The following is a 26,839-nucleotide window of genomic DNA, read 5'->3' on the forward strand; positions in this document are numbered from 1 at the left end:
AAATTTGGGCTCCCCATTAAGTGATTATATTGTAGCAGTTGAATTAAATGAAATCTGAAGTTTCTCACTAATTATAGTAGTTTTTAGGTCTAGAACTTTTATGTCATAGAAAATGGATATATGTTCCAAAGAGCACACTAGCCAATTGGCAGCCCGTTGGGTTTCCTCACTGTTGGCTTATCCTTGAAATCACATCACCTTGAAAAGATCAGGGAAGGTGAAGAAACCTGCCTTAGATGCCTTGAGTCTGCTGGTATCTTATACTCAGAAAGCGAAGGAGGTTTGTGGTTAGTCTTTGGTATGGCGAGATGTCTTTAAATGAAAGCTTCTATTGTCATGGGCACCATTGTGCATATGGGTTTGAACTAGAAGGAGGGTATTGAGTGTTTTTGACTCAGCCTACAGCTATGGTAACCATGGCCAGACAGAACACCTGGCTATGACAGAAACCTAAACTTCCCTGTGATCACATCAGAAATTTCCGGTTTTCAGTTCTATGACAGAGGCTTCTTAGAAGCATAAACCCCTGTCCCAATGACGTCAAGTTCGCCTGTTGGCTTGGAAGGCTCAGACCTGTCTTCCATCAACACCATGATGTCAGCGGTAATGAGTGTAGGGAACGTCGCAGAGAATGGCGGGAGCCCCCAGGGCATCAGGTCCCCTGTGAAGCCTCCAGGACCAAATAGGATTGGCAGAAGAAACCAGGTAAGCATCCATGCTGGGTGGTAATAGCATCCAGTGTGTCCACTTTATGAGAATATTGGGAGAAGTTCTCCAGTTCCCCAAGACAAAATTTCAGATGTGTTCCAAAAAAATAGATACACTCAGAGGGCTCATCATTTTTCAGGAATAAATTTTTATAGCTTCTGTCAGTTTCGTTTCATGGGGGAAATTTTCCTTGCCTGTGGTGTCAGTGTGGGTGAAAGCACCTTTATTTTTCGTCTCATGATTTGATTTAAACGCGGTTCTCTTCACATGATAGTCAAAGCAATGAACTTGACTGATTCTTCTGTTGTGATGTGGTTTCTTTCCTTTTTAACACAGTTGGTTGATTTGCTTTTGAAAGCCACTTCCTGGATTTTTTTCCCCCCTGTATTCCAATTAGGTAGCAAATAAGCCCTATTTCAGGGACTTCTGTTCAACTTTCCATTTTTGAAAGTGCAGAGTTTGGCTCCATAGGAAAGTGGTTGCTAAAGCCGGGTGTGGTGGCGCACACTTGTAATCCCAGTACTTGGGAGGCTGACACAGGAGGATCACACGGGTTCGAAGCCAGCCTCAGCTACTTATTGAGGCTCTCAGCAACTTAGTGAGACCCTGTTTCCAAATAAAATATAAAATAGGTCTGGGAGTGTAGCCTGGAGGTAGAAAGCCCCTGGGTTCCATCCCAGTACCAAAAAAAAAAAAAAAAAAAAGGAAAGAAAGAAAAAGAAAAGTCATTGCTATCATGGTAACAACATGTTGGAGAATAAAGGAAGTAGAGGATGGGTAATTCTCAATTCTCTGAATTCATATAGTATGAATAGATCTCTTTGTGTTTACTGGTTTAATGAGTTTATAAGGTTTATAATAAAACAAAGAGATAATCTTTTGAGTTTTTCTAGGAGCCAAGGAATAGACAAAAATCAAACCTGTTGTACTTTTGCAAATTAACTTTTCTTTTTTATTACTAATTCTTCTATGACCGTCTTTATCTAGAATTATCTGAGCCATATCTTTGGTGGTTTTCTATAAATTCTCAGAAGTAGAGCCTTAACTAATGCTTCATACAGTTTGCCCTCCAGGAAGCATGGAACCAGCCCCAAATCCCACCAACAGTGTGTGGGACTTCGTTTTTCTACAGCTTGCTCAAGGGTGAGGACTCAGCAGGATTAGTGATGTTTGTGGATTGGAGCACTGATACTTTTCTCTCTCTCTTTTTTCCCTTGCCTACGCGTGCCTTTCTTCCTATGGGTACCTGAGAAAATACTCAGCCTATGTGACTGTGGCCTGAGTCGAGAAGGAGCACTAGCTCTGAGAAAAGGTTTATTTCCATTCCCATGTGCCTGTATATTCATCCATCTATCTGTGCATCTCTCCATCCATCAATCCATGTAACAATATATGCTCAGCTCTTACTTCCAGCTGATTACTGTGCCAGGTGCCAAGCATTTGGGGATGAATAAGACAGATGAGGTTATTGTCCTCAGCTTTCTCTGCTCTACCGGGAATGACCGGAGTGTGGGCTAGAGCTTGTCTTTAATAGCACAGGACTGCCCTGGCACAGGCAGGGCTGATCCACGTTCCAGCTCCAGTTTCTTCCCAGTTGTTCAGAGACAGTAATTAGGGCCTTGTAAGACACTGCAGTCCCTACCATTCCTGCATGCTGAGTGGAGGTTGTTCTCTGGGTGCAAGGAAGAAAATGGGCCAGTGTATCTGGGCCATGTGTTACCCACCATTTTTTCTCCTCCAGAGTTCCCAGCTTCATTTTTGCAAGGGAGGTCTAGGCTAGATGTGGCCTTCTAAATACAGTTCCTAACTTAAGGAAATAAATGCAGTGGGGAAAGAGTACAGGGGAAAAGGAAGCATCTTCCTTACCTGTGAACTGGACAGGAGGTTGGAGGGAGGCCAGAGTCCCAGAGCATCCAGAGCAGAGTTCCAGGACAGAGTAGGCACAGCTGGATGCTAACAGGAGTACCAGATTGCTTCATTATGGAATGGTTTGTTATCACCTGAGCTGCTAATTTTATCTTTCAGCTCAGGAAGTGTGCTTGCCCCACTAGCACTTTGCAACAATTGGATTAATTCACTAGTAGGTTTCTTCTGGTATCATGATGCTTTCTTTTCTATCTAGTTTGCTTTTAAAAGTTGAATCTGAGTCTACCGACTTCTTCCCAGACCGCTTTGGATTTTCTGGGCCTATATGGTCAGCACAGCATTGTTGCCAGCTTCAAGTTTGGCAGCAGTTAATGAACAACCTTAGAGTCAATATCAGTGAGTCCCATGAGCCCCTGCAGAGTGGATCTGGTGTCTACTTCAAGGTGAACACAAGACAATTTTCATTTCTTTCTTGTTCTTCTTCCTCCTCTTCTTTTTTTTTTTTTTGAGCTAGAGGTCTCACTGTGTTGTCCCAGTTGATCTGAAACTCCTGGGCTGAAGTGATTTTTTGGGCCTTCCCAGTAACTGGGACTACAGGCATGCAATACTAGACCCAGCTTACAGCTTGGACTTTTTTTTTTTCCATGAGAGGGGGCAGAGGTACTGAGGTTGAACTCTGTTCAATCTATCCCTGAGCTATACTCCCACCCCTTCTTAATTTTGTAACAGGGTCTAAGTTTCTGAGGGTTTCAGGAACTAAAATCACTGAGGCTGGCCTTGAACCTACAATCCTCGTCTCAGACTCCCACGTACTAGGATGATAGGCATGCCCCACCATGCCTGTTTAGATTTGGCTTTTTAGTGTTTATTTACATAACATTAGTGAATTTGTCTTTAAATTTACTGATTGATTGATTGAGGTACTGGGGATGGAACCCAGGGGCATTTTACCTTGAGCTACACCCCCAGCCCTATTTTTTATTCTTTATTTCAAAACAGGGTCTCACTGAGTTGCAAAAGGCCTCACTGAATAGCTGAGGCTGTCTGTGAACTGAGATCCTCCTGTCTCAGCCTACCAAATGCTGGGATTAGAAGCATTTTTCACCATGTCCAGCTTTGTCTTTAAACTTTTTTAATATAAAGTATTCCAAAGTGCCTAGAGACTGGACTTAATTCTAGTTCTTGGTCTATTGTGAGATATCCCTCATTACTCTAGCAAGTGTTCTTCTTTTCTTGCTTTTGTTTTTGTTTTTATTTGTGGGGTTGTTGGCCCGCTCCATCTGACTAGTTATAAAACCGGAATGAGAAGACATGACCCCTCTCCCCATGACACCCCTAAAAGGACTACAAGTATATGAATAACTGGATAAGACCAGGATTTTTTTTTTAATGTCTCTGGGATACTTTCTTAGAATTCATATCCTTAATCCTTTCAAATGTTAAGGATCAGAAATATGTGTGACTGGCATACCTAGTTTGCAGGCCCACTCACGGATTAGAAAAAAGGGCGAATTGTTTAAATGTGTCTTGCTAATCTCTGAAGAGAAGAAAGAGCAGCTATGAACTAGACATCATTCATTCACTTCACCCATCTGGTTTATGGTGCCATTTGTTTTTATAGTGTTCAGGGTGACTTTTATTTTCATCATCTCATGAGCAACCACAGGATGTTTTCTTTCTGTGCCTTGGAGTTAGTCCTCTTTTGGTCAAACTTCATATAGCATTGTAGTTGAGGGCATGGGCCGCGAGGCAGCCGACCTGAGATTTAATCTGTGTCGTCTGCGTCTTAATTGTTCTCTGGTTTGGGGAAGGTTTCTTGCCCCTCTGTACTCTAGTTTCCTATCTAGAAAATGGGATTCATAATAGCGGCTCTCTCTTAGTGGTTGTGGGGGGGAAACCAACTCGTATATCTGTATATTCCGAGCTTGCACATGGTAAGTGCTCAATCATTGGTATCATTTGCAGAAACTCTCTCAAATGAGTACAGGTAAAAAGAGATCTGTTAAAAGATGGCTTGAAGATAGGAAATGATGTCCAGAGAATCTAGCCCCAGACCCCTGCCCTCCCCTCCTCTCTGAGGTCACCTGGCCTCCCATTTCCGTTAGCACTAACATTTTCCCCAACTGCTTTCTCATGGCTTGACTTTGCCATAGTGTTAAGTGTGACCCCCCTCTCAAGTCTATCTGAATTGAATTCTCAATGGAAGCACTCATAATCACCAAATTTAATAAGTTAATTATCCCCAAACCTTGATCTATGTCAGTATCTTTTTCTTTTCTTTTCTTTTTCCTACTGGGGATTGAACCTAGGGGCATTTTATCTTTGAACTACAGCCCCAGCCCTATTTTATTCTTTATTTTTAAACAGGATCCCACTAAGTTTCAGAGGGTCTCACCAAGTTGCTGAGGCTAGGTGTGAACCTGTGATCCTCTTATCTTCAGCTTCCCAAGTACTGGGATTACAGGCATGCACTGCTGCTCCTGACTTCATGTCAGTGTCTTTTGAGATACTTATAAAATGAACACATTTCTAGTGTTCACACGTCTCCTACCTCCCCCCGCAAGTGATTCTGATCTAGTATGTTGAGAGCTTGGTTTAACTTCCAGGTGATAACCTACTGATGGCAGTCCCTGAGCACCCTTATCCCTAGTTCCTGGCAGAGGTGTCCAAGGCTGGATCCAGTTAGTCAGTTAGTTTTGGGAACAGAGACAGAGACCCATGGTACCTAGGGACTATGTTGATAAGGAGACCATGACGAAGAGGCACATCCTAGCAATTCTCTTTGAATTATCTAGAAAGAAGAACTTTTTTTTTTTTTTTTTTTTTTTTTTATTAAAGGGTTAGTCCTGGGTTTCCTGGTGCTTGCCTGTAATCCTAATACTTGGCTGAGACTGGAGGATCACAGGTTCATAGCCAGCCTCAGCAACTTAGACCCTGTTTCAAAATAAAAATAAAAAGAGCTGGAAGTATACCTCAGAGTTGAAGTACGCCTGGGTTCAGTCCTTAGTACAAAAAAGAAAGGTTAGTAAAGGAGGTTGGCCTTTTTCTTAAAAATTTAAAACATATTACTTGAAGGAAGATTGTCCTCTGTTTTGAAGGAGCATAAAATGAGACACTTTGCCAAGTAGTGAGCTGGTTCTTTGTTGCCCCGTATGGAAGTCTTCAGTTTGCATTATCATTCCTATCAAGGTTTTGATAGGGATAGCACTCGTCTCATTTCATATTTATGAACCATGTCCAGCAGAGCTTAACAGTGGGAGAAGGAACCATGTTATACCCATTGGGCACGACGGGTTCCTGCCATGGGCGATGCCTGCTTGCCTGCCTTCCTGATTTATCTGAGTGGTACTCAACCACTGAGCTATGCCCCACCCTTTTCTGCTATTTGTTTTGAGACAGGTTCTAGTTAAATTGTCCAGACTGGGCTGGACTCTGAGATCCTCTAGCCTCAGCCTCCCTGAACCCGGCAGGAGTGGAAGAACTTCATTACCTCTTAAATGTTTTTTTTTTTTGGTGGGGAGAGCTAGGAGAGTGGGGTCTCAAGACTTGGTAGAGAACAGTGCCTGGAGACTGTCTGGGTCTTGGAAAGAAATGTATTCCTTCCCTTGCTGAGCAATTAGTGACTTGATCCTTTTTTGAAAACCATCACTGACAATTAATTATCACATGTATCATAAAACAGTGATATTTATTGAGCACTTACCTGTACCACACTGTCACAGTGCTTCAATCTCAAGTTCACTGGTTTAATCTGCATTTCAACACAGTGTGGTTGTGCTTTTATTTTTCTCCACTTAAAAATGAGGAAACTGAGGACACCTGGACGGATTGGTCCAGTGCTCTCAGCTGCATAGAGCCGCTCTTAAGATACAGGGGCATATTACAGGAATAGAAGGCTCTAGTTTATTGTGACTTGAAATTCAACTTTAGTTTTAATCTCTTTTTAGGAAACAAAAGAAGAAAAGTCTTCCTACAATTGCCCCCTGTGTGAAAAGATTTGCACAACGCAGCACCAGTTGACTATGCACATTCGTCAGGTTAGCTTATACTTCTGTATTTTTATTTTAAGTTATTCTTTCTTAACAGGGCAAGGTGATTTGAATCTAGTGGATTTTGATTTACTGTTTTATGATCTTGAGGGAAGTTATGAAATTTTTTTTATTGGTACCGGGGATGGAACCCAGGGGCATTCTACCTCTGAGCTACACCCCCAGTCCTATTTTATTTTTATTTTGAAACGGGGTCTCACGTGGTTGATGAGAGTATCACAACTTGTTCAGGCTGTCCTCAAACCTGAAACCCTCATATCTCAGTCTCCCAAGTACTGGGATTACAGGTGTGGGCCATCATGCCTGGCACAAAGTAATTTTTATGTGTTCATTTACTGTGCAACTTGTGAGAGCCCAGATCAGCATAAAATACCTTTTCCAAATTTAATAAACATCTAGTTAACTGACCACTTATATAAACAAGACATTTTTTTATCAGATATGACTTGAATTCCTTATGATAACAAGCGATTATAGATAGCAATCCCTATTCTTTATATTGGTATAAATTTACATCATGCAGCTATGAATTTATTCAATTTGGGATTGTTTTTCTTTATTATGAGATTTATTTTTCTCCCTCTCCTGCCACAGCTGATTCATGAGGGACTACTGGTAAGTACAAGACAGTGAATGACTGATGATCTCTTAAAATTGTAGCATGCAGCATAATACCAAGTCACTGGAGTAACTTGGCTTTGAATAGAAGTATTCCATACCATATTTCAGAAGTCAAAACTACTCTGTGCAGTTTTCAGTTCTCTTTCTCTAACAGCAAGCCTGAGTCATCAGACTTTAAGAAGGGACGTGGACTCTCAGTGAGAGAACCCTGTTTCACATATTTAATGCATAGTTAAGACTTCTTCTGCTTATCGGAGTTAATATGTGTAGGCAGTTAATCTATATTTTTCAAAGAAAGACTTGTAAAGACCTTACCTCTCTCTGAGTACCAAACTGTTTTACACTCACACACAAGAATAGAGAAAGATCATACAAAACAGATATTTGCCTACCTTCCTGATATATTTTAACTCGTGGGGTAGAGACTTAAAAATGAAACTATAGCCAAGAAAAAAAAAAAAGCCAAAAACATTACTGTTTTTTTAAAAGCTCTAGATCTGTATTTCCTAGTAGCTAAGGCTTTGCCAGTCTTTTCAAGTAACACTGCAGTGATTGCTTTCTACAGCACAACACAGACACTGGAGGAGCCGACCACTCATGCAGCATCTGTGGGAAGTCACTGAGTTCTGCCAGCTCCCTGGATCGCCATATGCTGGTGCACTCTGGCGAGAGGCCTTACAAGTGTACTGTGTGTGGGCAGTCTTTCACCACCAATGGGAACATGCACAGGTGGGTAATGTACCTTTTGCCTCAGGTGGCTGGCATCTCGGAAACATTGGAGATCTTACCTGAAGGCTCAAAAAGCCCTGGTCCTCAAGAGAAAAGCTAGAGAGGTTTTATTTGCCTATTCATACCATCTCAGGGTATCAGAAATATTTTGATGTGGGCAACATATGTACCTGAGCTAGTTCTGTTTCCTTCAGAATTCTTCAGGATAAAAGTCATTGCCTCTGTGCCAACTGCAGTTTGAGGAGGCAGGGTACTGGGAATTGGACCCAGGGCCTCTCACATGCTAGGCAAGCACTCTACCACTGAGCTACATCCCCAGTCCTTTTATTTTATTTTATTCTGAGACAGGGATTCATTAAATTGCACAGGTTGGCCTTGAACTTGTGGTCCTCTTGCCTCAACTTCCAGAGTAACTAGGATTATAGGCTTGCACTACCACGCCCAGCTGCAGATCAGAGTTTTTTTGTTTGAGTACCAGAGGTAGGCAGCTTATGTATAATGAGAGAAACCTTTACATAAACATGCCCTTTGGAAAAATATTTGCATGTGCGTTCCAGATTCCATAAAGACCTTTTTTCTTGCAAAAATATAAATTCCTGGGGCCTTTGAGTAAACAATTAAGTGACCTAGTCCTAGTCCTGGAGCTTCAAGGAAGATGGGATAAAATGGAGAAAAATGAAATCTGATGAAATATGAGGAAACTCTTTCTTTCTTTCTTTCTTTCTTTCTTTCTTTCTTTCTTTCTTTCTTTCTTTCTTTCTTTCTTTCTTTCTTTCTTCTGTAGTACTGGAAATGGATTCCAGGGCATTCTACATCCAAGCAACACCCCCAGCCCTATTTTTTATTTTAAAACAGGGTCTCATTGAGTTGCAGAAGGCCTCTCACTAAGTAGTAGCTAAGGCTGTCCATGAACCGTGATCCTCCTTCTCAGCCTCCCAAATGCTGAGAGAAAATTAATTAATTATTTTAGTACTATGGATGCATCCCAGGGGCATTCTACTTCCAAGCTACACCACCAGCCCTATTTTTTTAAATTTTGAAACAGGGTCTCACTGAGTTGCAAAGGGTCTCACTTAAGTAGCTGAGGCTGGCCCCAAACCAGGATCCTACTGTCTCAGCCTCTCAAATGTTACAAGTGTCCGTCATCACACCCTACTAGAAATTATTTTTTAAGTGAGAAAGATGTTTACTTTGGAGTGGGCTAGCATTGATCGAGCCCAGGGGCATTTGATCTCCAAACTATGTCCTCTTACTATCTTTTTTTTTTTCTTTTGAAACAGGGTCTCACTAAGCTGCTAAGAGCCATGCTAAGTTCTGAGGCTGTCCTCGAACCTGTGATCCTCCTGTGTCAGCCCCATGAATGCTGAGATATAGGCATAAGCCACCAAATAGACCAGGGAAGGCATATTTAAGAACTGCTGATAGCCGGGCGTGGTGGCACACGCTTGTAATCCCAGCGCTTGGGAGGCTGACACAGGAGGCTCGCACAGGTTTGAAGCCAGCCTCAGCTACTTAGTGAGGCTCTCAGCAACTTAGTGAGACCATTTCCAAATAAAGTATAAAATAGGTCTGGGAGTATAGCCTGGAGGTAGAAAAGCCCCTGGGTTCCACCCTTAGTAAAACACACACACACACACACACACACACACACACACACACACACACACACACACATATGCTGCTGATGAATGAATGGGAAATATACTTTATTTTTTTAATTTATTTTTATTGGTGCATTGTAATCATACATCACATTGGAATATAAGACTCGAGAGGATATACAAGCACACATTATCCAATTAGCCCTCATCCAGCCCCCATCCCATTCCCTCCCCCTCTCTCGATCCCATGCTTGTTTGGTGATTAATTTTGATACATGTTTATGTACCTCCTGCGTTTTAAAGAGGCTCCATCCTCCCCTATTCCATACCCTCTGATTGGTCACCTTAATTACTTCACTGTAGAACCCTTTCTATAGTTCGACCACTTCCTGTTGCCCCTTTCCTCCTACTTATTGCTGATTAGGGGAAGTATCTGGTTTTAATTTTCTGCAATATTTCTCTGTGCATGCCGTGTTGCAAATACCGATTCCACTCTTGACGGCCCCAGTTGTGGCCTGTCTACCCAGTGGCCTGATCCAGACCTCGCTGGCTCAAGCAGCGGCCTTGCCTCATGGGAGGCCCTGGTTCTGGCCTTGCTGGTCCCGACACTGGCCTAACCCCTCAGCTGGCTCCAATCCCGACCTCAGAGGCCCCAGCACCGGCCTTCCTCACGGCAGGCTCCGATGTTAGCTGATGGCCCCGGCATCGGCCTAACCCCTTGACAGGCTCCGATCCAGGCCTCAGAGGCCTCAGTAGCGGCCTTGCCTCACAGAAGGCTCCGATGCTGGCCAGTGGCCCCAGCACTGGCCTAACTTCTCAGCAGGCTCTGATCCCGGCCTCGGAGGCCCCAGCACCGGCCTTGCCTCACAGCAGGCTCCAATCCCAGCCCCACTGGCCCCAGCACCAGCCTAACCCCTCAGCAGGCTCCGATCCCGGCCTCGGAGGCCCCAGTACCGGCCTTGCCTCACGGCAGGCTCCGATCCCAGCCACACTGGCCCCGGCTCTGGCCTAACACCTCGGCAGGCTCTGATCCCAGCCTCAGAGGCCTCAATAGCGGCCTTGCCTCACGGAAGGCTCCGATGCCGGCCAGTGGCCCCGGCACTGGCCTAACCCCTCAGCAGGCTCTGATCCCGGCCTCGGAGGCCCCAGCACTGGCCTTGCCTCACGGCAGGCTCCGATCCTGGCCTCGCTGGCCCCAGCACCAGCCTAACCCCTCAGCAGGCTCCGATCCCGGCCTTGGAGGCCCCAGCACCGGCCTTGCCTCATGGCAGGCTCCGATCCCGGCCTCACTGGCCCCAGTACCAGCCTAACCCCTCAGCAGGCTTTGATCCCGGCCTCGGAGGTCCCAGCACTGGCCTTGCCTCACGGCAGGCTCCGATCCTGGCCTCGCTGGCCCCAGCACCAGCCTAACCCCTCAGCAGGCTCCGATCCCGGCCTTGGAGGCCCCAGCACCGGCCTTGCCTCATGGCAGGCTCCGATCCCGGCCTCACTGGCCCCAGTACCGGCCTAACCCCTCAGCAGGCTTTGATCCCGGCCTCGGAGGTCCCAGCACTGGCCTTGCCTCACGGCAGGCTCCGATCCTGGCCTCGCTGGCCCCAGCACCAGCCTAACCCCTCAGCAGGCTCCGATCCCGGCCTTGGAGGCCCCAGCACCGGCCTTGCCTCATGGCAGGCTCCGATCCCGGCCTCACTGGCCCCAGTACCGGCCTAACCCCTCAGCAGGCTCCGATCCTGGCCTCGGAGGCCTCAATAGCGGCCTTGCCTCACGGAAGGCTCCGATGCCAGCCGTTGGGCCCAGCATCGGCCTAACCCCTCGGCAGGCTCCGATCCCGGCCTCGCTGGACCCAGTACCGGCCTAACCCCTCAGCAGGCTCCGATCCCGGCCTCGGAGGCCTCAATAGCGGCCTTGCCTCACGGAAGGCTCCGATGCCAGCCAGTGGCCCCGGCACCGGCCTAACCCCTCAACATGCTCTGATCCCGGCCTCGGAGGCTCCAGCACAGCACTGGCCTTGCTCACGGCAGGCTCCGATCCCAGCTTTGCTGTGTCCGTCGCCAGCCTCACCCCTCTGCAGGCTCTAATCCAAGCACCCTCTTCGGCCAACTGTTTGTCCCACGTTCTCGAGGGTGCGTGGTGGTGGTAGCATTCTGCCTCTGGGGTCATTACTTCAAAGGTTCCAGGTGTAATACATCAGATTTCTGCCTCCCCTGAGTACTGGCCACTGCCATTGCCACTGCCTCCACCATTTCAAATCTTTCCCAAGCTCTTTTTCCACTCTAAATGTTGTCCAGTCTTCCTAAGCATGCACAATGGTAGCATTCAACCTTTGGTGTAATTTCTCCAAGAAAAAAAAAAAAATAAGGTTGGTAGGCTCCGATTTCTGCTTCTCCTGAATACAAGTCTCCACCACCAACGGGGAGACCGCTTTCAGCACCGCCTTTCTCCTTGGTCTCTGCTAAAGTCTCTCTCCTTACAGGTGATGTCCAAGATTCTTAACAATGTAGAGAAGAAGCAGTCCTCCTTAGCAGGGAATTTTTCCAGTAATTCCAGTTCATTTGGATAAGTTTTGTCTGCATCTCCAGTATCCTGGCATCCGCCACGGCCTCCTTGATCCCTCTCCGATATTATCCTTTTTTCTTTTTCTTTTCCTTTTTTACAGGGTCCTTCAGGGTGGAGAGGGGTTCGCCTAGGGGTGCCCCACCAGCGCCTGCCCACCCGCCCAGGGTCGGGGCCAGGGAGCCCAGACCATGGGGTCTTTCCGGGTAGAGGGGGTCGCCTAGGGGAACCCCGCAAGCTCCAGCCCACCCGCCCAGGGTTGGGGCCAGGGGGCACGGACCACGGGGTCCTTCGGGTGGGGGGGGGATTCGCCTCAGGAAGTATACTTTAAAGAGTGTTCGTGTTATATTCTGAGCAGTTAAAACAGATTTTTAAACATTTTAAAAAAAACAACATGTGTTTCAGAAACATTGAGAACTGAGAAAAAGAGAAAAGAGACCAAGCTTTACTTCCGAAAATAAAGTTGATTTTTTTCCTCTTTTCCTTCCTACTTAGTGTATTGCTTTTTTTAAAAATTAAGCAACATTTTTTACATATTTATTTCAAAAGAAAACCTTTCTTTGCTCTTGTATAATTGCCATATTAGCTTTATTTGCTTATATATGATTACTAAGATGATGTGGTCCAGTTTATTTCACCTAAACTAATTTTATGAGCCACTAGTGATACACTTTGGACATACTGGCATCACACTGTTTCCTGATTTGGGAATCAAGGCACCTGAATTCAAATTTGTATTGCCATTTCTAAATGTTTGGTCATTGGTGAGTTAGTTAATCTCTTTGAACCATAGTTTCTCCATCTTCAAATGAGATTTTTAAAATGTATCCTCTTTTGTTGGGGGTGCTCAGTTTCAAACCCAGGGCTTTGCACAATGCTAAGCATGCATTCTACCACTGAGCCACAATCCCACCCCTAAAGTGAGATTTCTAAATTGAGATGGGGATGAGAAGATAATAAATTTAGCACACAGTTTCTGGCCCATGGTAATAATTATCTATTGTTATTTAGGTTTCTAAAATAATGCTGTGATAATTTAAAGTCTCTAGATTTCTCAGTATAAACTAAATGTGAGATATAGTATAATTTCATAAAAGATATAAATATTTTCGAGCCAGCTATGGTGGCACATGCCTATAATCCCAGTACTAGGAAGGCTGAGACAGGATTATCTCAGGTTTGCAGCCAGCTTCAGCAATTTAGCAAGACCCCCACAACTTAGTAAGACTCTGTTTCAAAATCAGAAATAAAATAGGGCTGAGTGTGTAGCCCAGAGGTAGAATGCATCTAGGTTCAATCTCCAGTGCCACTCCTAAAAAAAGATATACTTTAAAGAATTTTTACAAAGGTTTTGCCTTTTCTAATACAAATTTCAATCCTGATGAGCCATTCTCTTTGCCCTTTGAACTGCATTCAATCTGGTCAGTTGGGGGATGCAGCCATCTTAACAATATCAAATCTTTTAACCCAAGTACATGGAGTCTGTCTGTCTGTCTGTCTGTCTGTCTGTCTCTCTCTCTCTCTCTCTCTCTCTCTCTCTCTCTCTCTCTCTCTCCCTCCCTCCCTCTCCCTCTCCCTCTTCCTCTCCCTCCCTTCCTCTTTCTTTCTCTCTCTTTCTTTCTTTCTTTCTTTCTTTCTTTCTTTCTTTCTTTCTTTCTTTCTTTCTTTCTTTCTTTCTTTCTTTCTTTCTTTCTTTCTTTCTTTCTTTCTTTCTTTCTTTCTTGTACTGTGGATTGAACCCAGGGAAATTTCTACTTCTGACTTATACTCCCAGCCCTATATTTTTATTTTGAAACAGAATCTCACTAAATTGCAGAGGGCCTCACTGAGTAGCTGAGGCTGGCCATGAACCTATCTATGGTCCTCCTGTCTCAGCCTTCCAAGTACTGAGACTCTAAGCATTCACCAACATGTTGACTCACAGGATATTATTCCATTTATTTAGGTCTCCTAGATATTTTCAACAATGTTTTAGGGATTCCAGAGCACAAGCTTTGTATTTATTTTTGTTAAACATATTCCTGTCTGATATTTTTAAGAGGAAAGAGGAAAGATGCTAGGTTTAGTAGCACAGGCTTGTAATCCCACACTTGGAGGTTTAGACAAGAGGATAAAAGGTTCGAGGCCAGCCTCAGCTACTTAGCGAGGCCCTTCGCAACTTAGACCCTGCTTCAAAATAAAAAATAAAAAATTAGGGCTAGGGGTGTAGGCTTGGAAGTGAAATGCCCCTGGATTCAATTCCCAGTACTACCCCCCCAAAAAAAGTATTTTATTTCTTCGTGTAGTAAATGGCACGAGTCCAAGTCTGTATATAAAAGTATTTCTTTTTTATTTCTTTTGGGGATATTATAAGTGGAATTGTTTTCTGGTTTTATATTTTGGTTATTCATTGCTTGTGGATAGATATACATTCAAATTTCTATACTGATTTTTTGTTTCCTGTAATTTACTTACCTCATTTATTTGATTCCTTAAGAATCAAGCACAAGATTATAGCATTTGCAAATAGAGGTAACTTTTGTGTGTGTGTGTGTGTGTGTGTGTGTGTGTGTGTGTGTGTGTGTGTGTGGTACTGGGGCTCCTGGAAGCCCTTCTACCTTTGGGCTACGCTCCCAGACCTATTTTATACTTTGTATTTGGAAACAGGGTCTCTTAAGCCAGCGTGGCTTGCTTCGAACCTACCCAATCCTCCTGTTTCTGCCTCCCAAGCTCGGGGATTACAAGTGTGGCCACCACGCCCGGCTAGAGATAACTTTTATATAATTTTTATTTCCCTATCTGGATGGAGAGAGAGAGAGAGAGAGAGAGAGAGAGAGAGAGAGAGAGAGAATGAGAATGTGTGTGTGTGTGTGTGTGTGTGTCTGACTGACCTGATTAGATCTTCAGTGTAATGTTAAATAAAAGTAAACAGTGTGTTAAATAGAACTTAACAGTATGGACAGTTTTGTCTTGTTTCTGATCTTAGGAAGAAAGCATGCTGTCTTTCCCTATTAAATATGTTGTGGGTTTTTCATAAATGCCCTTTACCAACTGGAGGAAGTTCCTTTCTATTTCTAGTTTATTGAGTATATTTATGATGAAAACATGTTGGGTTTTGTAAAAAAAAATTTGTTTTTATATCTATGGTTAGATTGTTTTTTATGTTAAACTAACTATCCCTTATAGGAATACTACCAAGTCATAGTATATAATCATTTTCACATGTTGATGTGTTTGGTTTGCCAGTATTTTGTTGAAGAGTTTTTTGTTTGTATTCAGAACAGCTATCAGCCTGTAGTTTTCTTGTGGTATCTTTGTCTGGTTTGGATATCATTATACTATTAGCCTTATACAGTGAGCTGAGAAGTATTCTCTCCTATTTTTTGGAAAAGTTTGTGACAAATTTGAGTTTGTATTAATTCTTAAGCATTTGGCAGAATTCACCAGTGAAACCAGGGCTTTTTATTTGTATAGCTTTTTTAATTAATTGATTTAATGTCTTATTATTGATCTGTTCAGATTTTATTTTCCTTTTTGAGTCAGTTTCAATAGTTCATGACTTTCCAGGAATTTTGGACATTTCATCTAATCAAATTATCTGACATATAGGTGTTTATAGTGTCCCAAATAATCCTTCTGTTTTGTAACATCAGAGGTATTGTGCTCTCTTCCATTTCTTGTTTTAGTGATTTATTCTTCTCTCTTTCTTTAGTCAATCTAGCTAAACATTTGTCAATTTTATTGATCTTTCCAAAGAACCAGTGTTTGCTTTCATTGATTGCCGCCTGTTGTTTTTCTCTTGCATTAATTTTCTGCCCTAGACATTATTATTTCCTCCTCCTGCTAGCTTCAAGTTTAATTTGCTCTTCTTTTTCAGATTGGATTGTTGAATTGGGAACCCCCCCTTTTTTTTTCTTTTTTCTCTTTTGAGGTACTAGGGATTGAACTCAGAGGCATTCTACCTTCAAGCTACACCCCTAGGCTGATTTCGTATCTTATTTGGAAACAATCTTTCTAGGTGGGTGAGAGTCTCACTACTTACTGAGACTGTCCTCGAATCTGAGATCATTCTGTCTCAGCCTCACAGTTACTGGGATTACAAGTGTGGGCCACCACTCCCGGTTCTGGAACTTCTCTTTTGAATACAGGCATTTACAGCTGTGCATTAACCTGTAGTGATTGCTTTTGTTGCATTCTACGTAGAGTTCTGAAGGTTTACGGCATACTTTGGATATGTCCCAGGTGGGAGGCTTTTCCAGGTTTGTATTATTAGAGCTGAAAGCACTATAGTGACAGTCTGTAAGAAAAGGTTCCATTGGGAGCTATGTGACCTTAGACAAGTTAACTGACTTCTCTGTGTCTCAGTTATTTCATGTGTAAAATGTAGTGTTATCTGTGCCTGCTTTCTAGGGAAAATTGTAGCAAGAAATTAATTAATAAAAGCAAAGCATTTAGATAATGCTTTCTTTGTGTGGATGGAGAGAGATACTGAGGATTGAGCCCAGAGGTGTTCTACCTCTGAGCTACACTCCTAACCCTGTTTTAGTTTTGATTTTGAAACAGGGTCTCACTATGTTGCTGAGCATCTTGCTAATTGCTGAGGCTGACCTTGAACCTGTTGTCCTCCTTTCTTAGCCTCGCCAAGTATTGGGATTATAGGCATGCACCACCACTGGGGCAGGGGAATGCTTATTAAAGTAGCACATATAGCTGGGCATGGTGGTACTTGCCTGTAATCCTAGCCATTTAAGAGGCTAAAGTAGAAGGGTCAGAGTTCAAGGCCAGCCTCAGTAGCACCCTAGCAAACCCCCCAACCCAGCTTTCTTTTTGTACTAGGGATAAAACCTCGGGGCAACTTACTTCCACACTATACCCCAGCCTTTTTTATTTTTTATTTTGGAATAGGGTCTCACTAAGTTACTGGGGCTAGCCTCGAACCTGCATACCTCCTATCTCAGCCTCCAAGCACTGTGGTTACAGGCACGTGCCACCAAGGCCAGCTTAAGATGCTGTCTTAAAATAAATTTTTTTAAATAAAGGCCTGAGAATGTAGCTCAGTAGTAGAGCATGCATGGGTTCAATCTTTAATACTGCAAAAGTAAACAAACATATAAATAAATTACTGTTGTATGTGCCAGGAAGGGAAAATATACCAAGGAAATATTCATACCATTCCTGAAAATAAATTGGGAGGTTTTATTAAACTTTGCTTTTTGCTATTTTAAGCCTTGTAATTTACAGTTTTATTTGGATGGTATGAGGCTATCATACTACATTTATTTTGTCTTTCCTACAGAAAATTACAAATAATGGGTTGAAAGAACATTCTATTTTTGTGAACTACAGTAAAATCATCACCACCTTCCTTTGTCAGTGAAACTGTGCTTTTGAAAAAAATTATAAAAATGTGAAAACACGTACAAAAATGTGCCACAGAGAGTAGGGTTAGATTTATTTGCTGTGATGGAGTCAGTCCAGAATCTGCAAGTCCATTAGTGAGCTGTGATCTCTCCCAACTACATACCTGTGTTACACTGATTAGAGGCCAAAACTTCCCTGGGCTGTGTGTATACAGGAAATAAAAAGAGTAAGGAAAACCCTGGTTTCAACAAGGGTAGAAGGAAATCATTGGATTTTAAGTTTGGTGCTTGAGGTCAGACTTCTTTTTTCCCATTTCCCTTCTTCTGCTGCTACTTCATGAGCACCTGCTGGTGTTTACTAGTACCTAGGCGTTCCCTTTTCTGGGACTTCAGGGCCAAAGCTGAGCCAAGTAACTAGAAAATCTTTGCCATACCTCTACAGAGGCTTCCCTGGGCACCCAGGGAGCCCAGACCCAGGGTCCCTTCTGTCTTGCTTATGACCTGCTCTAGGCCCTCCCTCAACTGTCCCAGTTTCCTATAATTTTCAGTGTTTACCCTCAAGAGTTAAAATTGGGTAAAACCTCTGCTGTAGCTTGATTCCCTGTATGGATTTCTAGATTCCCGTCTCTCAGGCTGGGGATGTAACTTAGTTGTAGTGCATGCTCTTAACATGTGCAAGGCCCTACACAACTTTGCATACCCCCAAAGATATATTTTCACATCCCCAGGGGCTTGATTCCACAAAGCTGATCTGCCTAGTGTCTTCGGGGACCACACCGTTCACCCTTACCTCACCTGCTCAGCCCTGCTCTGAAGGCTGCCCACGCAGACGTGTGAACTTGTATTCCTCCATGATTGCACATCCTTGCAGATGTGCCTGGCCCTTTCATGTTTACTGTGTGCGGCAGGTCCAGGCTCTGCCTCAGAATTTCTGTTGTTGAGACACTCAGAAGGCTTTATTATACATATTAAACATGGACTCTGAGAACTGCATCCTTTTTAAGTTTCAGGTTATTCTTAGCTGATAATGAGATACTCTTAATAGAGCACCTCACTCTTATTTCCATTGGCAAGTAGTTATAAGTGTTTCTTACCCATGTTTCTAAAGCTATTCAATCTTTTTGTAGCGTTTCCTTTATCTTAGTTTTATAAGAGAATCCTCAATAGGATTGTTACATTAGTAAAGTAAAATAAATGTCCCAGAATGAAGTAGCATGTCATATTATAGTCATTTTGATAGTTTCTTTCAAGCTGTGATAAAGCCTATTTCTTCTTTATTTTTTTTCTAGTGAGCAAATTTATATGGTTATTTAGCTAGCTAACTCTTTATTTTTGAGGCAGGATCTCACTATGAAACTCAGGCTGACTTCAAACACTTGGGCTCAAGTGTTTCTTCCACCATGCCTGGCATAACAACACTACTTTAAAAGTAATGGTATTTGGGTCAATAGGAAGATGAGTGTGATGTTAATTCCAACTTATTTTGAGAAAGTTTGGGCAAAAGACCTTAATAAATGTATTAATAAGTCAAGTATAGGTTTATAAATGATCACTTCCTTGTTTGTGGATTCTTGTGCTTTTGAAATTTGAAAATCCTTATCCCAAACCCTTTTAGCCAGAGCTTAGTTCCTGTGCAAAATAATAGGTTTCCATCAAGTACAAAACATGTTTCATGGAAACATCACTGTTGCTCCAGCTTCTAACTTCCCAGAACTCTTTATCAGCTGCTCCCACATTGAAAATTTGGATTGAGTGGTGCTTGTCTTCCAAAACAAACTTGGGAAACTGAGCCAGGGGTGCTCCATGTAGGAAAAAGGGCATCGAGCTTGCAATTTGCAAAACTTGCTTCAAAAAGTGCTGGGCTGCAGATCTATGAAGTGACACTTACAAGAGTGGGAACAGACCTCACTTGAAATAAATCCTCTATTTAAAGTGAGTATTTTTTAAAATTTATTTTTGCAGACCACAACTGCCTTAGGAAAATAGGAAATTGATTTCCACTTTGTTCCTTATTTCACAGACTATAGATTTTGAGGTAAAAAGAGAGTTGTGGGAGTATGTTAGGCTTGAGGATGTGCTGAAGACCCTGGTGTGGAGTCAGCTCCCATGACTGCCTCTCCACTTCTCTGAAGAGCAGGGTGTGTTTTCATTCAGTGTCATTAGAAAGGTGAACACAGAGAAGGTAGAGCTTTAGAACGTCGTGTTTGCTTTGTCACTGGCTTTTGTTTCCTGATGTGATGGGCATGATTTTTACTGCTGCTAAAATAGGAGACATAGGCCCCGAGGATGCTGCTGAATAACAGATAGTCTTCAGGAACAGAGGCTTATGTGTTCCTATTATGCTTGAAGAAAATCTTAGCTGCACAGAAATGTGACCTACTCCATGACAAATGAGGCCACAGAGGCTCTGAATTTAGCAAGCTACTCTCAGATGCTTAGACTAAGCTCGTCTTTGGCACACACAACTAAACTTGGGTATCTGGAACAGGTGGCCAGCATTAAACAAGAGGAGCAGAGGCAAGACAGTGTCTCCAAGAGCAGGGGAGAGTTACTTCTTTGCCTCAGCGTCTAACAAGAGGAAGGCCCTGTAAACTTCCATCATGTTCTCATCACGTGTCTGAGGACATGATGCTACCAGTCCTGGTACCTTTTGCTCCTCACAGATGGAGGTTCAGCCAGTCTCATGTTGAAATGAGTCTCATAAGTACCTGGTGCCTTTTCATCTGTTTTCCTGTTCCTCTGAGAGGAAGAAGGTATCATCCTAGTTAATTTAGCAAGAAGTTAGCTATAGGATAAATCTCCGTGGGTCACCCTACCCAGGACTGTGAATGTGTGGTTTCCCTTACAGTACCCTCACCTCTTGTCTCCAGAGTCTTGATATGTTGCCTAGGCTAGGTTCAAACTTCTGGGCTCAAGTAATCCTTCTGCCTCAGTCTCCTGGGTAGCTAGGACTATAGATACACCACTACACTGGACCCTTTTAATAGTTCTATACAAAGGCGAAGGAAAGAAAAAAACATTTAGTTATTTATAATCAGGCTATCTTATTTAGAGGGGAAAGACCAACCAGAGTAAAATATCCTTCAGGAACACACTGGGGATCTAGATACATTTAGCTGTACCTAGAAGATCATAAATGTTTTGTGTCCTCCCATGCAGTTCTCTGCTTAGATAACTGTACATTTTAATGGTACATACAGTGTAACATATGAACAGTACTGAGTAAAGATACACACACACACATGAGCATATATCTTATATTATTGTTTGATAATTTCATGATGACAGTACTAACTATCAAAGCAATTTTCAGCATATCTAGTATTCTTTTTCCCCCCCAGTACTGGGGATGGAACCCAGGGGCATTCTACCTCTGAGCTATACCCCCAGCCCTATTTTTTTATTCTTTATTTTGAAACAAGGTCTCACAGAGTTGCAAAATAGCTGAGGCTATTTTGACTCAGCCTCCCAAATGCTGGGATTACAAGTGTGCTCCACCATGCCCAGCTACATATCTAGTATTCTACATACTGAAATAGACATATTTCTGGTAAAGTTCAGGACACTTTTCCTTAACAGAGGTTGAAACCTTATTAATACGATGTTTTCTTTTTTTCATCTTTTTTTTTTTTTTTGGCAGAACTGGGGGTGGAACCCAGGGGCATTCTACCTCTAAGCTACACCCCCAGCTCTATTTTTTATTCTTTATTTTGAAATACGGTTTCATTAAGTTGCAGAAGGCCTCCCTAGTAGCTGAGGCTAGCCATGAACTTGTAATATTCCTGTCTCAGCCTCCTAAATTTACTGGGATTACAAATGTGCACCACCACACCTGGCAGGTTAAAACTTTTTAACCAGGAAAAAAAGAAATTCTCTGATTGTTCTCCTTAATATGCTTTTTACTCTCTTGAGAGTTCACATCAAGTAGTCCATTGTTTTCCCCCCAAAATAAACATAGACTAATCTGTTTATCACAACAGATTGTTTTAAGTTACCAGTGTCGTCTCTTAACATTATCAGGTTCTTACCCAACAAGGTGTTGTTGAATTAATATTTAAACATTTTTGGCCTTCTTGAAATCTCATTGGCCATATTTAAGAGCTGTATGCTTTTATTTTCACTTCAGTAGTGGTCTAAATAAAGACGACACTTTCTGCTTTGCTTCTGAGGCCTTTGGTTGTCCTTTCTGGCTGTAGCTGACAGAGGATACTCCATGGACTTGTCAAGAGTCTCCATTTCATCTTTGACAGCGGCAACCTTTTACTCACAGTCGGCTACGAGGATTAAACGCCAACCCTTGGCTCACATTGGGCGCTCATCGGGTCGATGCTCACTTCCTCTCCTTTCTTTCTTAAGATGTTTGACCCAGCAGTCCCTTCTGGGTACCAGCTCAGCATATGGATTTACAAAAGCAAGAAAATGGACTCTGTAGCCTTTAACAAGGGAGGTAACAGAGGCTGCATTCTAAGAATGAGTCTGGTAACAGTGCTTCGTAGAGTAGCTGTGTGCCATATGCCTAAATTTCCATTTCTGAATCGTGTATATCCTCGTTATTATCTGAATACTTACTTTTTTGTTGTTGCTGGTTCTGCGATGATTCTGTTTTTTGGTTTGGGTTTGCATTTATATTGTGAGAAGACATTCTGTGATCTTTTGCAGGGTTTTTACTTTGCATTTTAGAAATCTGCAACAGTAGAAAGCTACTATTATTCTCTGAAGAAAAGAGTAGGCGAAAGCAAGAGTGACTTGTATAATTTTATTATTCAAATAAGATTTTAGAAAACCATAAAACATCAAAGCTGAGAGTTGACCGATCTTAATTGACAATTTTTGTGTAGCTTGTTTGGGATTTGTTAGATGTGATGTTTTTCAAAACATTTTTACTCTGTGTGTGTGTGTGTGTGTGTGTGTGTGTGTGTGTGTGTAGTGTTTTCCGTAGTACTCCTTAATAATCAGTATGGCTTGATTTATGTTTTTGACAGTTGAAAAATGTGACTAGTGCTTACTTATTTCTCTCTGAAAGACTAGTTGGAGTTCATCATGCCAGAGAGAGAGCTCCCTTATAAACTGCCCACACACAGAGATGTGTTAACAGTAATCAGGCTTTTTTTGTCATATCATTACTTCTCACACTGGTGATGTGGCTCATAATTAGTTTTTATCATTGGTCTCTCTGGATGCTCATGTTTGTAACTTAGGCTTTCGTTTGTTCTGGCAGAGGTGGTGTTAGTCTGTTTCTTTCTAAAGATGAAGCAAATGCAAAAGAAATTTTGCTTGAATTTAGAAATATTTCAAAAGCTTCTGTCTTACCAGGTAAAACTGGCAGATGGCACCAGAACCTGGAGCCTCGTGCCTGCCCACACTTGAATAGCTGGGCAGTTATGAGAGCTGGAAATGAGGTCACAGCGGGCAAGGGATGGATTTGGGGGCAGGACGAGGAGTAACGTCTGACATACTCAGTCTCCTCTCCCACCATGCCACTGGTCTGACATCCTGTGAATTTTTAACAAATCCTGATTTGTGTCCAGTTTAGTTTTAAAATATGAAACTAGCAAAGAGTAAAGACAGAGAGGAGGAGGAGGAGGCACATAATTTCCAGGGCAGCACTTTGTTGGGCTTTATACCTTGCATTTTTCCGCCTTTGTTTAAATATCCAACCTGTCCAACCTGTTTGGGCTGAACAAGCTGGTGCTAGCAAACAGCCAAACGTGCCCACTCACTGTCAACGTTTTTCTGATTTGTTGAGGGCGATTAGCAGCAACTTCTGCCCTCTCTCCCTATTCCTCTAAAAAGTAAGCAAGAAGCACAAAAATAATAGCCAGTGTATTTATGACACAGGCTCCTCACTCCTCTTTTGGAGTATGCATGCACCTGTGAGCTGTTTGCTGCTGCTTTTAGGGCTACAGGATCGTTCATGGAGAGTTTATTGGCCTTCAGTGGAGAGGGATTTTGTATTTCCTTAAACCAGAGATTCTGTTGCATAATGGGCTCATTGGTATGTGGTGTCAGCACTTCGTTATTATTTTTCATGCTTATATAACCCAGCTCACTCAGGAGTGCTGTTCCAATTTTATAGGCAGGAGAACTGAGGTCTGCAGTGCTTTGGGCCCAGCCAAGATCCTAAGCCATTCTTCTGGGCTCACCTCCCTCTCTGGGTTGCTGTTGGTAGAACCGTGAGCTGTTCTCCTCAGAGCACATCATTTGATTCTGTTATTTCTGGAAGACAGTTACATGTGTCCTGCATCCATCTCATTTGAAATAAAAGATGGCTGTAAACCATTGCAGTCTTTGAAAAGGCCACTGGCCCCATTGTTTTTGGCAGGTGGTGTTTCTATTCAGATTCATTTATAGTCATTTTCAGTCTGGTTGAGGTTCTCCTTCTGTCTCTGTTCTTCTTTGGCACTCAAACAATATAATACAGTATCCCTGGGTGCTGGCACCTTTCCTTTAGCACCATGCGTCTCTCCTTCAACTATAGCCGTGACCTTCACTTTCCTGCTGGCATGAGGCAGCCATCTTGAAGGGTCTACCCTAAGTATCTCACTTATTCCTCATCCGTAAAAGGTGCAGAACTGGTATCCAGTGACTTAGCACTGTCCCGCTGTGAAGATGCTCATCTTCCTCTCCCACGAAGGGAAGACAGATGTGAATGGCAGGCTTCTGCCATCTTGAGGAAACACGAAGGGGAACCCTTGAGGCCAAAGTGACTTCAGCGTTTCCATTCTACCATGAAGCTGAGGTTACCCCAGGACTAAGATGGAAAAGGAACTGCCTTCTCCAAACACTGCAAGGAACCTGAGACCAGAGACAGAAATAGTGGTCCAGTATGAGGACTAGGGTTAGAGAGATGCCCTGGACTAGGAGTACAGATAGCACTAGAAAGTGTTTAAGCTTAGCGTGGTCCACCCTTGAAATCCCAGTAATTGAGAGGCTGAGACAGGAGGATCACAGATTTGAGGCTGGCAGAAATGTTTGTTAATAAGAAAGCGTTTAATAAGGAATATGAAAGTTAGCCCCTGGTGCACCCCTACTTCGAATTAAGGTTTCCTAACTTGAATAAAATTGAACATTGTTCTTCACTGGCATCATCAGAGTGCCACTCATCAGGTAAGAGAGACAAATCCCTTGTCCTGGGGCACACTGCCCAACTCTTGCAGGAAAGGCATGTCTCATGGAGGAAGCGGGCCATAGAGGATGTGGTCTGTGCAGACGGCTCGCTGGAGGGTGACAGCAGGATTACTCCTCAGTATCAGGACTGAGGTGCAGAGTTTCACTTTGTCATTGTCTCCACTGGCCACACGGTACCAGTGAGAGGGCATGGAGTCTAGCAGGGATGGGCTGGGTGCAGCCCCAGGGCATTTCCCCCAAGCACCCTGAGCCAGGAAAGCAGCCCAGCCACGGTCCCACAGCAGGTTTGTGCCTCATGCCCCGCGGGCTTCTAGGCTTTTCTGAGAATGCTGGCTGTTCGGTCAGCACAGCTGCTTACTCATCATCAAACCTTCCTTCACGCCCTGGCACAGCTGGTGGGACTTGCCTCCTGGACAAGCATGATTGAATGTGAACAACACCTGAATTACTAGAAGGTGCCTTTGCACCAGCAGGCGGGCCGCGCTGGGAGTTGCTTTGCTGATGCCTCTCTGGCCCTTTTCCTCCAGCTAGCTTCCACTCTGTCTGTGCTTCATTTCCTGTGCTTAGACAGAACTTGATTGGCATAACAAGCATCCCTCGCAGCATTCCGCCCTCCATTTTCCTCCTAGACATCTGCTATGAAAGCATAAATACACAGCTTTCGAGAGAAACTATGGTGTTTTGGCAAGGGGAGGGGGGATGGGAAGAGGGTTGGCCAAAAATGTAGAGTAAGATCAGTGCTTCTTGATGTTACTCATTTCCTTCCTGGGTTATCACAAGGCATTGTTGGACAAGAAAAGCTAGCACCAGGGACAGGTGGGGATGTATCTATAACCTGCCTGCCAGAACTTGTGCAAACCAGTTGCTTTCAGTTTGATGTTCCCAAGAGTGCTGAGTACTCTGTGGACAGTCATGTGTGCTGATAGAGTGATCTTCTTTATAGTGTCATTCATTGGGAGGATCAAAAATTCAGCAAGTCAGGCCTGATGGCACATGCCTTTAATCCCAGTACTGGAAGGCTGAGACAGGAGGATCACAGAGTCGAGGTCAGCATCAGCAGTTGAGTGACACTCTTGGCAACCTAGTGAGGCCCTCTCTTAAAACAAAAAATAAAATAGGGCCGAGGATGTTGCTCAGAGGTAGAATGCCCCTGGGTTTAATCCTTATTATCACCAAAAGGGGGGGGGGGGAACCCTATGAGAAAATTGACTGGAATTTAGCAGCAAAAACTAGAAATGTCTAGATAGATCTCTTCTGAGGTTTGGCCTTCATGTGTGAATTAGATACAGAAAGGCTTAAAAAATACTGCTTTGACTAAGTCGTCTTTAGTTTGGGTCACATTTAAATTTGTTGGGAGTTTCTTAAAGTATTTTGCCCCCAACAAAGCAATTTTAAGAATGCTAAGTTTTCCAGTTTGCCTTGTTAGGTATGCTTGGTAAACTTACCCAGAAACTGGTATATTGGAAAATGAGTCTGAGAGAGTTTTGATATGTGTATACAAAGACTATTGACAGCCCCGTCAGATAGTTAATCAAGCCTGCAGGTAGTACAGGGTAAAGAATTCTACTAGGATCCTGTGGTTATCACACTTGAGCAGGAATCACTGTCACCTGCAGGCCTTGTGGAAACGCAGGTTGCTGGACCCTCCCCTCAGACCCATCTGCAGTTTAGTTGGGGCCCAAGGATTTGCACTGTTACAAGCCCTGGATGATACAGTTACTGCTGGTCAGAAGCCCATAGTCTGGAAACCAGTTCTCTGGAAGAAGGGCAGTATTATACTCCATTTTACCTTTATTCAGACTGAAGTCCAGGTAGCCTAAGTAATTGTGGAGTTGCCCTGGTGACATTTGACTTCCAAGCTACACCCCCTGCCCAATTTTTTTTATTCTTTATTTTGAAACAGGGTCTCACTGAGTTGCGGAGGGCCTCACTAAGTAGCCGAGCCTGTCCGCGAACCGCGATCCTCCAGTCTCAGCCTCCCAACTGCTGGGATGACAAGTGTGTGCCACCACGCCCGACCTTATCATTACTTTTAAACATGCTCAGCAGGACCAACTGAGGCTGCGTTTATGTCACCTCTCTCTGGAGGTCCTTGTGCCTGCCTTGTGCTCTGAGCCCTCAGACCATATCCGGCTTGGTGTTTACTGGATCCAACATGATCCAAATACTGATGAAGGATCTGCAAACTGGAGGGTGTACCAGAGTGAGTGGCTAGTAGAACTCAGCAGACGTGCAAGCAGTGTTT

General features: G+C 43.4%; 1 protein-coding gene across 3 annotated transcripts in view; it reads left to right on the top strand.

Annotated features, from left to right (window-relative positions):
* Nucleotides 1-534: 534 nt before the first annotated feature.
* RREB1 (ras responsive element binding protein 1) overlaps nucleotides 535-26,839 on the top strand; it is a gene marked incomplete at both ends in the record, with an annotated part of 70,964 nt that continues 44,659 nt past the window's right edge. For all 3 annotated transcript variants that reach the window (XM_080710085.1, XM_080710086.1, XM_080710087.1), the window contains 3 exons: nucleotides 535-705; nucleotides 6,522-6,611; nucleotides 7,810-7,973. In XM_080710085.1, coding sequence (XP_080566211.1) covers nucleotides 535-705; nucleotides 6,522-6,611; nucleotides 7,810-7,973 — 425 coding nt within the window. The remainder of the gene's footprint in view (nucleotides 706-6,521; nucleotides 6,612-7,809; nucleotides 7,974-26,839) is intronic.

This window comes from Muscardinus avellanarius (assembly GCF_963383645.1).
Source record: "Muscardinus avellanarius genome assembly, chromosome: 14".
In the NCBI taxonomy this organism is placed as follows: Eukaryota; Metazoa; Chordata; class Mammalia; order Rodentia; family Gliridae; genus Muscardinus; species Muscardinus avellanarius.